The 13,225-nt window shown below is 43.3% G+C and overlaps 2 protein-coding genes across 3 annotated transcripts in view; one reads left to right on the top strand and one right to left on the bottom strand.

Moving 5' to 3' along the window:
* Positions 1-375: 375 nt before the first annotated feature.
* On the top strand, positions 376-8,629 carry ccdc66 (coiled-coil domain containing 66). Of its 2 annotated transcripts, XM_054783987.1 has the most exons (21): positions 377-584; positions 880-938; positions 1,033-1,055; positions 1,189-1,431; positions 2,098-2,341; positions 2,409-2,502; positions 2,745-2,839; positions 3,404-3,462; positions 3,629-3,706; positions 3,798-3,932; positions 4,010-4,245; positions 5,633-5,717; positions 5,832-5,978; positions 6,285-6,345; positions 6,458-6,511; positions 6,587-6,791; positions 6,865-7,060; positions 7,572-7,618; positions 7,767-7,894; positions 7,967-8,061; positions 8,139-8,629. In XM_054783987.1, the coding sequence occupies exons 1-21, from the start codon at positions 574-576 to the stop codon at positions 8,220-8,222; spliced, it is 2,379 nt and encodes a 792-aa protein (XP_054639962.1). In that variant the 5' UTR covers positions 377-573; the 3' UTR covers positions 8,223-8,629. The 2 variants fall into 2 exon arrangements, with proteins under 2 accessions (XP_054639963.1, XP_054639962.1); XM_054783988.1 differs by lacking the exons at positions 7,967-8,061; positions 8,139-8,629 and having other exon boundaries at positions 376-584; positions 7,731-7,877.
* Positions 8,630-9,256: 627 nt separating this feature from the next.
* tasora (transcription activation suppressor a) overlaps positions 9,257-13,225 on the bottom strand; it is a 43,320-nt gene continuing 39,351 nt past the window's right edge. Inside the window, exon 50 of the mRNA XM_054784253.1 lies at positions 9,257-13,076. Coding sequence (XP_054640228.1) covers positions 12,701-13,076 — 376 coding nt within the window. The 3' untranslated portion in view covers positions 9,257-12,700. The remainder of the gene's footprint in view (positions 13,077-13,225) is intronic.

The following is a 13,225-nucleotide window of genomic DNA, read 5'->3' as shown; positions in this document are numbered from 1 at the left end:
AATGTTTAACTGTATAAAATAATAAATTTATTTAAACTAGACCCACGAAAATTGCACTGCACAGAGCACTTCCTGGATGGTTTAATGTCGACCGGTGATGCCTTCGATGCCAGTGTTCAAAATTACTATTGGTTTCAACCTTATGACGGTAGGCTCTCCTTGTACAGAAAACAATTTAAATATGTATAAAATAATAAAATATAGTATTACAACCCTATCTGTTCCATATAATATATCAATTATGCAGTTTATCCATAATCTGTATCGTACACTAGAAAAATTCCCAGTTGTCAGTAAATGCAACAACTCCGTAACGGCTCAACCCTTTGACGCAACCATGTGTGATTGGCTGTTCGTTTGAACACTGAACAAAGGGACAGCCAATCAGCGAAGGCATTTTTGGTCGTTGCCAGTAACCCATGTACACAATTTAGCGAGGAATTGTAGGGGCACTGTACGTGAACGATCAACCAGCTTGGGAAAAATACTTTCTATTTGTATACATAGACACGAAACACCCAGCTCGACACGGATACGTGTGTTCAGTGATCATATTTCTCATCGCATATTGCCATGTATCTCGGGTAAGTTTTTTTCGGATTACAAGCAGCTAGTTAGGCTAACGTTGACTTCACGTGTGTGTCGCAGTGAAATGCTCAAGAACAATTTACTACATATAGCGATACAAATGTTCACGCACTAGATGTTAACCATAGGGCGTTTCGAAAGGACAGTCGCATATCTGAATTTTACTGAAGAATTGCATTACTGCAGATAAAATGTGTGCTAACATGAGGGAAAAGGTGATACTGCGTTATGATTGTATGCATTAATAATGTACAGAGACTGCAGTAAGTGTTTTCTAATGTTTTTCAACAGAGACGGGCTGCTGTTTGAACTAGAAAATGGAAAACCCAAGTTGATCGTGCTCAGTAACGGTGAGGCCGCCTTTGGTACCTTTTTCTACAAGACTGCTCTTTTTTTTTTTTTTTTGAACAGTTTTTAACAATTTTATTTGTTTCTCCCCTGCAGGTGTTGAGAGGAATCTAGGAAAGGTACGAACCCTAACTCACAGAATGATAGTTATGCATCAAAAGTAAAATAAGTACTGGTTAACTGTAGCACTGGTCCCGTGCTCTAACTACTGTGGGTTCTTGATTTCGTCTGAATTTGCAATTATTTCTGTAGCATTCTTTCAGGACCCGCCCGGCCAGCATCTGGCGCTCCAGTCAGCCGCCCTGCATGGTCCAGGAGGTGCCTGCACGTCAAGCCCGGCAGTGCACAAGTCGGCCCAGAGGTGCCAAGAACAAGGCAGGGGAGGGATTGTCCTTCGACTCCAGTGCAGTGGCTGAGCGGGGGGTAGCCAGTCGGACAGCTTCCAAAACACAGGAGCATCATACAGGCGGGGGCAGAGCCAAAGTTGTACCCAAGGTGATTCTCAAGCTCTTGGCCTTTCTTCTTCTGTGGTGGCATTAGGGTCGAGTGGGTAAGTGCCCTCCTAGATCCAGCAGACGGCACTGAGGTGACAAAATGTTTTTACCGGTACTTTTTTCTTTCTTTTTTCTTCTGAAGCGACTGTGTTTAATTTTGTCTCTAGAATAAGCCGCGGACCAATTAACGATTAAATGTGAGCTGCAAATGAGACGCGCTTTGGACACCCCTGATTTAGCGTCTTCAGTGAAGCTAACATACAAGTTTTTGTAAACATTGAAGACCAAGTTTTCAGTTCACTTATATACATGGTTTTGCAAGCACACTAGCTGAGCCGAGCCCATAACCTACTTGCAACTTGTATTTTTATATGTCATACAGAGCAGTCTTTCAATTGGTAAATGAATATGTATTAAAAACCTGTCTTATAATCCTTCTATAATTATATTGAGTATTGTCCATAATTGCGGACTTTTGACTATGTTCCTGCCAACTCTCCCTGTCCTAAATGGTCATTTTGCACAGTGTGCATATTTTTTATCAATGTTGTCCATATTTCCTATGGACATCGATTTCTACGTAGCAACTTGACGTTGCGGTTAATCCAATGTAGTAAAGTGTTTTCATATAAGAACACCACTAACCTTGCGTGTGCGTGTGTGTAAGGTGAAGTCAGACCGGCACAAATGCAGCACTTCCACGGGATCCCTGACAGCAGGTGGGAATACTGGGAGGACGCAAGGCAGCATGAAGGCAGGACCAAAGCACTCTCAGGTCACTGAGAATAAAGGACAGAACGACACGGCGGTGTGTTTGACCGGCGAGCAGGTGCGGCAGATCCTCAACGCCGTCCAACCCTCCAGCCATGACCAACACACCGAAGAGGAGCAGAGCGTTCTCAGTTGTGATGGTGAGGGACACTTTGAGGAGTCGTCTCCTGCTACGTCAGACGGAAGACACGTATGTTTCACTTTCAGGACATCAAGGCGGAGGAGAGATGGAGGACAGACTAGGATGGGCTGAAACAAAGGGAGGAGAAACCACTTTAATATCACCACCAAAAGACAACAGGTGATCTTTGTTCCTCTGTCCTCATTCTTTCATCTGTAACGGGAAAAAAACGACTGGCACAGTCCTAATTTGGATCAGCACCAAATAGTACACAACTCCTGTTTTTGTCTGAACTTGGTCATTGAGATCCATGCATTATTCATTGAGAATTCAAGGAAAATGCCCCACCTTGCCAGTTTCTGTGTAATCCTGCTAGCAAACACTAAGAAATTCCTAATTATAATAATGGTGGTGTTCATCAGGTCACATGGAGGTTTGTTCAGCTGGCTGGAGGAGCGCGAGGTCGACACCAAAGCATGCGTGGAAGCCAAGAAAGCTCAGTGGAGACGGGAACTAAGTAAGCAGTTTTACTTAATTTGTGCGTGAATTCACATCGATTTGAACAATTCCGTCTCTACAGTATGTCGTAAATGCTGCAAGTACAGCCGGGTCATTTATTTACCTAAACTGCAGAGGACGAGGCGTTCCCTGGATCATTATCAATCATTATATATATATATATATAACAAATTAATTTCATAGCTTTCATAATGATTTGGAGTGCGCAAGAATATGGCAAGCAAAACGTAGCTCTTTATCCAGGCGATCATTTGTTAACAAATATATTGCACAATAGAGCAGCAACAGAACCAATGTTGTAGTTTTGATAAGGAGCAAACTGCTCAGCCAGCATTAATGCCACCGATGAGTTCATTGCAAACAACAGTACTGCAAGTGCAACGCATGAGAAGCCATCCCAACATTTCAAATGCATGCATAGATACTGTAGCTAAAGCTTCTGGATGCTGACCACCCATGGTACTTTGAATGTAGCTACTGCCATCTTGTGGCATGAATAGACGTGTACATTTCCATAGCAGAGTTAGAGAATCATGACATGTCACCTGTGTTCGCGTTGTAGATGAACAGGTGGCCCTGAAGCAGCAGCAGCAACACCATGTGACCTCAGTCAGGCTGCAGGTATTTTCACCTTGATGATTATATCTTTTTCCAGCGAACACTTCGCTACACGCTGTAGTGCCCCAATGTTTTTTCCCCATATATCCATCTGAAGACTAACATCAGGATTAGAGCGCAGGCATCTTCCATATAATATTCCAGACTATTGTTTATGAATGTGTTTTAGTCAGAGGAGGACACAGCTCAGTTGTTTGGTCGACACAGAGAGCAGCCTGCAGCCATCAGGTCCAGCCTCAGACTCGGGGTAAAAGTGACTCATTTCATTTTATCCTAAAAATGTTGTCATTTAAAACTAAAATGGGTGAAAAAAGGATGAATTGTGTGTGTGTGTGTAGGCAGTGACTCCCATGGAGGAGGTGCTGACTGTTGAGAGGAGAGAGGAGCAGAGGCGGCGCTGGCTGGAAGAGCTGGACCGACAGAGGGAGGAGACTAAGGAGCGCAGAAGACAAGAGAAGCTGCTGCAGAGTCAGGTAGACTTGGACCCAGAAGACCAGTACCAGTACCATGCAGTGGCCTTTTCCCCGCTGACCTTCTGCTGTCGGTGCAGAAAGAAGATCATGACCTCTGGGCCTCACACTTCGACTCAATGCAGAGGAGACCCCCTGCAGCCTCTCCAGTACCGCCTCTGGTTCCGCCCCCAGTACCTATCAGTGTTTCCAAGCGAGGGGACTGGGATCCCTCATCCAACTTGTCTCTGGCGTGGGACGCCTCAAGCAGCTGTGGAGCAGACAGTGTAGACCGAGCCAGCGTGGACCCCAGTAGCAGATACACGACCAGAAGCAGGTAGCGCAGAACCACACCCCTTTAAAACAAAAGCATGGAGAATCATAATAAAGATCTAGAGATGTTGTCGCAAGGTTAAAACATGACGAGATTTCTTGTTTGGAGAAAAGCCGTCTTGCGAGAACACGGCAGCCAGAAGCCAATCAGACTGTGAACTACCAACCTATCTCGGTGTTCCCAGCGTCGGAGTTGAACAGCTGCAGCGCCGTGTTAATGACCAAGCAGAAGCTGTAGTAATTCTACATTTGATCAAAGTTACCTCAGATTTGTCAGATCAAAACACGTACAGTAGACGTCCGGACTATGCACAACTGTTATGTTAGAAAACAGCAAGTTGTGCGTTAAGTATTGTATGTATCTTTGTACTGTACTTTATTTATCCCACAGCAGGGAAATTCACTTGTTACAGCAGCAAGCAAGATACGCAAGTAAAGAATACATAGTGACACATGGTTCAAGTGGTGCAGGTGGACGTGTGCATTCAAAAATAGAGAAGCTCAGGTTCATCTGTAACGGTTATACAGTAGCACATTTTAGGTTCATCCTGAAACGTATCTGAAATATCCTTAGCTTCTCGTGAGTAGTATATTTGGCTGAGCACCACCTTTACAAGCACAGGCGATCATTGAACATGGTTGCTACAGTATATTTAGCGAGTATGGGTGTGCATTAGAAGCGAAAGACATGAAGTGTTTCTTGCGTCATGCATGTATTTGGTAGTTAAATACAAGCGGTCAACCGCGCAGAGCTTGGACACACTCACTCCTCCATTGCCTGGCAACACCTCGCCTTCCTGTCGAAACACGCATGGGTGTCCAAAGTGTGGCCTAGGGGCCATGTGTGGAACGTGGCTCATTGCAGAAATAAAACAACCAAAAAGCGAGCAAAAGTGGAAAAAGGCATAATGTAACAAGAAAAGCGAAAATGTTGATACTAATAACTAATAAAACACAAAGATTTGTCTGCAAATAGCGTTTATGTATAACGTTTTTAAATTAGTTAAAAAAATATATATAAATCACGTCACAAACTAAAATTTAGCAATTTTACAGAGTGAAAGATGACAAAGGAAATATTGCATTATTATGATGTATTATTATCATAACAGTGGTTTATTTGGTCTCAATAACTGTTGACAATAATATTTAGCATCAATTTGTGGCACAATAAAGATTTCAAAACGCACTTGCATCGTTTTGTGACTGTTAAATTGGCCAGTCATATTTTTTCTTTGTACTTTTAAAATCTGTTAAGATCTCATCTCGTTTTGCTCTTGTGACACCCCTATTAAGGCCTACTTTATATTGAATATGTTCAGGTGTCCTCGTTCTACACTTTATTAGTGTGTGTCTGTGTGTGTGTGTGTGTGTGTGTGTGTGTGTGTCAGCTATCTGAGGAGCATGACAGCCTTGCTGGATCCGGTACAGATGGAGGAGAGGGAGAGGAGGAGGCTCAAACAGCTGGAGCAGCAAGTAAGAGGCAGAGCTTAGAGTGGAGTGATCTGTTTGAAAGCTCAATGAGCTCAGCCCTGCCCCCTGCTCCTCCTCCTCCTCCTCCTCCTCCTCCTCCTCCTCTTCTTCTTTTAGAGAGCCATCCAGGCACAGGTGGAGGAGCGCCGCCAGCAGAGGGAGCAAGAGGAGGCCAGGAGGAAGACTGAGGAAGAGGAGGAGGAGCGGAGACTGACGATGGAGTGGAACATTCTGCACACAAAATACCAGGAGGACACACACAAGGTGAACTATCGACACACAACTGCATTAAGTAGTCACACGGCACAATCAACAATGCGCAAATGTAAACAACACAACTGCACAATCAACACAACTGGACAAACATACTGTAGTCAGCACACTGCACAATCGACACAATTGTTTAACTATTCAAGCAACTACACTAAGTAGTCAACACCAGCACCACACCAGCACACTGCAGAAGCAACACGACTGCATTAACAAATCAGCACAACAGCACATTGTCAGCACATCTGCCAGTTGCCAACACACAACTGTAAATAATCATTTTGTGTGTGTGTGTGTCAGGAGCAGCTTAAGGAGCATGGTTGTGGTGAAGTAGGAGTGAAGGAGTCACTGGAGCTCAGTGGTGAGTGGAGCACTGATGTCACCTGACGTCCCTGCACGCATACAAACAGCTGTCAATCAATGGATATACCTTTTTGCTGAATGTAATGTCCACGTGTGTGTGTGTTGTGTAGTTTTGCGTCCAGCTGACAGATCGTCAGAGAAGAGAGACACAGCTGTACAGACAGGTAGGACCTGATCACTCTATTGTTGTTATATGATTGATCCTATCAGTTAAGACCAAAGCGTGTGTGTGTTTGTAGAAGCACCTCCTCCCCTCAGAGAAGACAGTGCTCAGACTACTGGCGTACCCACTCCTTCAAACGTCAAGAAGCGAGCTGTGAGAGGAGGCAAGGAGAGAATGTGTCTGCCTGAAGGAGGAGGCGGAGGAGGAGGAGATCCATATGAAGCTTTTGCCAGGACAGAGAGGAGCAACGAGAAGAGGAGGCCTGAGTGGAACACACACAGGTAACAAACACCTTTGCTTTTTTTTTAACGTCATAAAAACTAAGTACATTTCTGTCATGTCGTGTTCCTTCAGGCCCAGTCGGCGCTTTGTTCCTGCCTCAGAGCGCTACCCGGTCACGCTGCAAAGGAGTCGCCAGGAGAGTCGACTCAAGAGGCAGGAGGAGCTTCTCACCCTGCAGGATCGGAACTGCCTGTCCAGAAGTGGCGCTCCTCCACCTCATCAGGATGCCCAGCTCTCCTCCAAGGCAACTCAGTCTAGAACCAGCAAGGTGAGCGTGAGCACTGACACATTGTCAGCTAGTGAGCGTTTCTTAAAGGTCCCGCAATAGTGTACTGCAAGGGTGTTGACCAAAATCTAGCCTTCATGCTGGATTTTAGGCAGTATAAAAGTGCTTTTAGTAAGCCCTACCGGTATCACGCCGTTTTGTGTCTGTAGCTTTAATGCTAATGAGCTGTGTTTGTCCATGCCTGTCTCTCAAGAAGCACTATTGTTTTCTTTATCCACTTTTTAAATATGCACTGTAACTCTGCACTTGTCCAATGAAATCGATGCCATTTGTCAGTCACATACAACAACGTTAACATTAAGGAGTAGCAATACTAGCATAACTATGTGAGCTCCAGTGTTGTCAATACACTCACATTTAGCGTAGCTTAATTTTTTTGTGGGCACATAAATGGGGTGGGCTCTCACATTTAGTGCTCATAAACAGGCTGTAGGCAATGACATCACTTTTGCAAAATAGTGGACCTTTTTAAGTTTTTACCTACTGGATGCAGGTGGACTCCAACAGTCGCAACGTCCCTGCGGTTGTCAGCACTGAAAGGTGAGCAGCTCTCATTTTCAAACAGTTCCACAACTCTGAAACATCTCAAATGTTTTTACAGTTTTTGTATTGATAAACCGTAAACCATTTAATCTGACCCAATCCCATTTAGTTGAGCTGTAAACATCCTCACCATGTCCACCACCAGGGGGAGCATTCCTGCCGTCAAACAGCACGCACAGCCGCCTGTCCTAGAGTTCATCCCTTACGTCCGCACTGATGAAGTCTTCAATCTGGACCCCACAGAGCCCGCGAACACACCCCCTCCACACACAGGTCAGTCAGATACACGCAGTTATTAGTGGGGTTTTACTGACAATTGTACCTTTTTCCACTCTTTACCATCAGTTTCTCTTCCTTCTGATGCATCGCATGGAGACCTTCTACTTGGCAATACACAGCGACAGCAGGAGATCCTGAAAGGGCTGGCACAGCTACGCCAGGTAACACACACACACACACACACACACGAGAGAAGACAACGTGGAATAGTGGCTCAGTGAGTGTTTTTTGTTTGCAGGGTTTGCTACAGAAGCAGAGGGAGCTGGAGACTGATTTGAGGCGCCATGACGATCAGCGCCTATCACCTTCGACGACAGAGTGACTTTCTGTTCAACATGATCACTTGTAGCACTGAGTCGCCACCACTGAAGACACAGAATGGTCAAAGACAGGGGTGTCCAAAGTCCGGCTCGCGGGGGCTGTTAATAAAAATCTTTATCAATGAGAAACTATTAGATATTACACTAATTTGCTTTGTAACCTCTAACACAAAGCTAATATGTATGTTCTGTTCGGATAGCTTAGCATATACAGTATTGTCCTACATTGGATAGGTTTTAGCATCTTTTATGTACAAAATCTATCAAAGTGGCCCCCGCAACCCGTCAATTTTTCTGTATGCGACCCTCGGTGGAAAAAGCTTGGACATCCCTGATCTGCACGTCTTTATCTCAATTTTCTATTAATTTATTGCAGTTGCCAATAAAGTAGCAAGTGTGTGACTTTCTACTACTGAGTTGCTGTTGTCCCTAATTTTTCAAAGAAAACCATTTTGGCTTTTTACAGGAACTTTCGACTTATACTTTGACACTTGCATTTTGCGTGTCATTAAGAAGCACGCCTGAAAAGCGTGAAGACTCGTTTAAGCCTAAGTTATGCACTTAGTACGCAATGTGTGACCGAAAATGGTGCGCAATGGCATCGAATTCCACACTCCCGCATGAATTACTGTATATACACTTAAGTACTGTTTACATACGACAGTTCGCACAATGAGCATTGTTCCCGCATTGTCACTATCACTTCCCGCATCCATGAAGCAGTCGTGACATTATTTGGTCCCGCTTTGTCCCACGTGATTCCACACAATATCAGGGATCACCCCGAGCTTCATTAATCCCTCTATTTGCAAGGGACAAGATGTTGAACTCCACAGAAGAAGCTCTCATTGCACAAAAGAAAAGGTATGTCTATATTATCTCGCAGCTGCAGCAAGAGCAGGAAGAAGGCATAACACTATCTAGAATTAAAAAAAAAGCACAGACAGTGTGGGTGAGGAAGTTGCTGACTAGAAGACATCACTTTGAGCATTATGATCAGTTATTTACAGAACTTTAAAAGGAAGATCCAAGAGGCTATAGCAATTACTTGAGAACTCCGCCCAACTTGTTCCAAGAGGTGGTGGGAAAAAGTTAACCCATTGATGAGAATGAGACGCAGTTTGTTTTCACATAGGTTGTGGTGCGTTCACGAACATTTTGTGTGCGAGGAATTTTGAACAGTTCAGTCCAGCACAGTTTACACGTACTTCACGCTTGGTTACGACAAATTTACTCATTGGCACGCAAAATTGCATACCGCTGAAGGGACAAAATGTGTGCAAGTGTTAAGGTGGCTTTCCAATTGCTTTGTGTCGTTTGACCAAACATCCTGTTCTCCCAGGACATGTCCCGGTTTTCAGTTTTTCCATGAAACTGACCAGCATTAGGGCACTGCTGCATGTGACATAATCCATGAGAGGCTGCGCTGTTGGTGGCTCTCTTTACATTCTCAACGAGAAAGCAAAGCTGTTGAGCTAGTTTTTGTTGGATTTGCAAATATAACTTATACTTCATGTATTTTTTAGTTATTAGTCCGGTACGACTTGAAAAGAGAGCTATTATTTTCTTACTCGCTGATTTTCCTAATACAGAAGGGACATTATTTATATTCTTGTTTCATTATGGAGTCTTTAAAGTTCTTTTTGCACCATTGAAACATATCAGAGATATTACTTTAGGCATAATAAAACAAGTGGACTAACCTAACAAGCCTATTTCAACTTGTGTACGTATTTGGTTATAGATACTTTCAATGTATTGAAATGGTAAGGCATCTTTGCATACACTTCGAGTATCACTTCAGTATATTATTGCAAGGCCGACTGTCCTGTTTTCTGTCATCAAAATATGGTCACCCTAGCTTTATGCTCCACAGTGGAAGACGCCAAAAGTGTCACCATTTGAGAGTTTAAACCAGGAATGTTCTGGAAAATCTACCCCTAAAGACAGAAAACCTGGGACTTCAAACCACCAGCATGCAAATTCTTCTGAGACGTCCACTCCGTGTGTTTTGCTTTTTTTTGGCTTCTGTGTGAAGCCACCAAAGACGGGTACCAGCCTGCAAAGAGGACATGTGATGATAACGTGTGACAACCACAGAACCCGAAAAAAAACTTCCTGTGACATAGAAGTATGAGTATCATGAGCAACGCAATTCATTAAATAGCACTACAGTGGAACCTCGGTTTTCATTATTTGTTCCAAAAGGTCAGACGAAAACCGAGGCGATCCTTTCCCATATAATGTGTTGCAGACACCCAAAAATATTAACAAAATAAAATAAAATAAAAAGAATAATTGTAGTTTTACATGCAGAAAACAATTAGGACTGCAACTAAATTATTTTAATAACAGATTAATCGGTTGATTAATTTTTTCAATTAATCGATGAATCTGATTTTAAAGAAAACTACCATTTTTCATTTCCACTTCTTAGCAGCAATCCCTTTAAGAATGCATGAATGGACTTCTTCCCTCCCCAAAATCATAACAAAGAGGGCGAGGAAGAGGAATTTCTCCGACATCGGAATTGAAGTAGAGAAGTATAAACAATCAACTGACACAAACACACTACTGCAAATCAACAAGTCACTGGCACAGACTTCTACATGTGCATCAGTAACAAATAAATAATAAATAAATAAACAAACTTTAGGGGCACGCTTCGCGTTTGGTGGTGCCTTGTTTGATGGTCAAGTTGGGAAACACGTAGCAAGACGATATAGCCTGTGCTGGACAGGCACAGCCATAGCTGGAGTTTGTAGTTTCACTGTTCTACCACTAGGTTTTGTGCGTATGCATGGTAAGAGTTGTGCATAAATGTACGCATTTTCCTACGCGCAAGTACAAGTGGATAAATCCTATACTTTGCGTGGGAATGTTCTTACGCACGCGTCTCTGCAGTGGTTTGCTTTGCAAGATGTCAGAAAGAGGCAAAAATGTCGATTGCTCTTTTCCGAAGTCAAACCTGATGTGTTTGTGTGTGTCTGAAACAAAGACAATAGGTCTGCTTTCACGGATGACTACGAAATTCAAAAACAGTCACATTTGAGAGGCTGAAATCAGGATATTTACAGTACATTTTGAAATGGAACGATTAATCAATGACCAAAATAGCTGTCGATTAAATAATCGATGAATCATTGATTAATCGTCGCAGCGCTAAAAACAATGCAAAATAATTATAAATGATAAGTGGATGGAAGTTATGCGGATTTCCCATATATCCTGGCGAGATCAAATTCAATATCTTTTTTTTTTTTTTAAATCAAATTCCTGGCATTCACAACCTTCATTGCCCCATGACAGGTTATTTTAGCGTAATTAAAAATGCAGGGTTATAGTTAGGGTTAGGTCAGCAATGCGTAGGGTGGTGTGTTTGGGCACTCTTGTGTAACGATACAGCACACGGCAAACAGACTAGTTTGTAACGTGCATTTTGTTTTGTTTTTACTGTAGTAATTTGTACTTTTACTTATTATTTACGGTTTTACTAGTCTGTGCAGCACTTTGGAAACTGTTTATAAAATGTGCTATATAAATAAAGTGGATTGGATTGGATTGGATTGCAATATAGTACGAAAACCGAGGTAAAATTTTAGTAAAATCTTGAGCGTATTTTTATCTTACAGTATTTAAGTGTCACAGTATTTTTACTCCGTGTAGTGGCCGTACACTACAGAATAACTGCTTTACTCAGTCAGGTTTTAATAACAATAAAAAAACTGTAAAAAAAGAAAGATGGTTTTAAGTTAAAATCTATCACAGACTCAAAGAAACAACTTCCAGGGAAACAAAGCAAACATTTTTTACAACACACGTGGCGTGCTCTGGAAGGTGGACACCTCACAAAAGTCTCTGTCACCTTTAGTCACGTTAGGAACACAACATTAACAGCAGCAAGGTGGCTGCAAAAACAAATCCAAGAACATCAAGAGCCCACAGACCCGTTGAGGCAGTGGTGCATTCAAGAACCTGACTGGAGCTGCATAGAGCCACAAAGTAGTCACTTTGTTAGACTTAAAAAAAAAAAAAAAGAAAAAAAGAAAAGATCTGAATGGACGGGAAGTCTTCTTTAGCACCTGAGCTGCACCCACTCTTTGAGTTCTTATAGCACGCCATGCAGGCAGACGTGGCCATTTTTCACACTTTGCTTGAGAGGGATTGAAGTAAAGCCCCTTCTGAAAGTGGCAGCAGGTTCACTGTGGACCACTTCCTGTGTCTTGTTAAGTCTTAAAAGCTTCTTCTTGGCGTCTTGCACAAGAATCAATAGTTTATGTAAAGAGGTAATCAGTCAGAGACTGTCTTCAAAGTCAATTATTAAAACTAATTTAGCTGCTGGGTCATGAGAGAAATGCTCCACAATTCTTTATTCGGTTCTTGCTCATTTTAAGAAGTGCTACTGTCCAATGCTATACTACTAGAATCTCTCTCATGCACCAGCAGGTCACTTCAGGTGGTCTGCAATAAATCCCGCATCCTACATCCCATTAAAGCCTCTGCCGCCTCCTCCTCGCTGCCACCCCCAGCGCCCGCTATTACCCTGTCTGGCAGGGTAGCGATACCCCCCTGGTAGTCTGTGCCAGTCTGTGTCGGTCTGCTGTCTCTGACAGTCCCACATTCCCCCCAGAGGACCCTCGAGCGAGGGTGGCAATCGCTGGTCCAAGTGGGAAGGGGTTATGCAAGGGTCCTGCTGGTTGGCACCCCACTGCTGCTGGCGGTAAGGTGGCGCTTGCGAATGGGACGTACTCTGACAGAGATGCTGCGGTGAATGACGGGGGTCTGCGTTCATCTTCTGCTGATGCTCTGTTACCATGGTGATGCTTGTTGTTGTTGCCTTGGTGCTTGATGCATCTCTGAGAAAGTTCACAAGTAAAAACCTACTTATATGTGCTTACTCTTATAGGAATACAGCCAAAAGCTGCTTTTCCACTGCACGGTACTGGCTCAGCGTTCCACGTCAACATAATACAGGCAACGAGCTACGAAAACCCACGGCAAGAAA

The sequence above is a fragment of the Dunckerocampus dactyliophorus genome, chromosome 8 (assembly GCF_027744805.1).
Source record: "Dunckerocampus dactyliophorus isolate RoL2022-P2 chromosome 8, RoL_Ddac_1.1, whole genome shotgun sequence".
NCBI lineage: Eukaryota > Metazoa > Chordata > Actinopteri > Syngnathiformes > Syngnathidae > Dunckerocampus > Dunckerocampus dactyliophorus.
The sequence above is the reverse complement of the archived record's forward strand: the minus strand, read 5'-3'. Positions and strand labels throughout refer to the sequence as shown.

Coding starts and splice junctions, on each gene's coding strand:
- ccdc66 (XM_054783987.1), top strand. Junction 3,463..3,628: donor TGACCTCAGTCAGGCTGCAG/GTATTTTCACCT, acceptor AATGTGTTTTAG/TCAGAGGAGGACACAGCTCA. Junction 5,979..6,284: donor ACCAGGAGGACACACACAAG/GTGAACTATCGA, acceptor TGTGTGTGTCAG/GAGCAGCTTAAGGAGCATGG.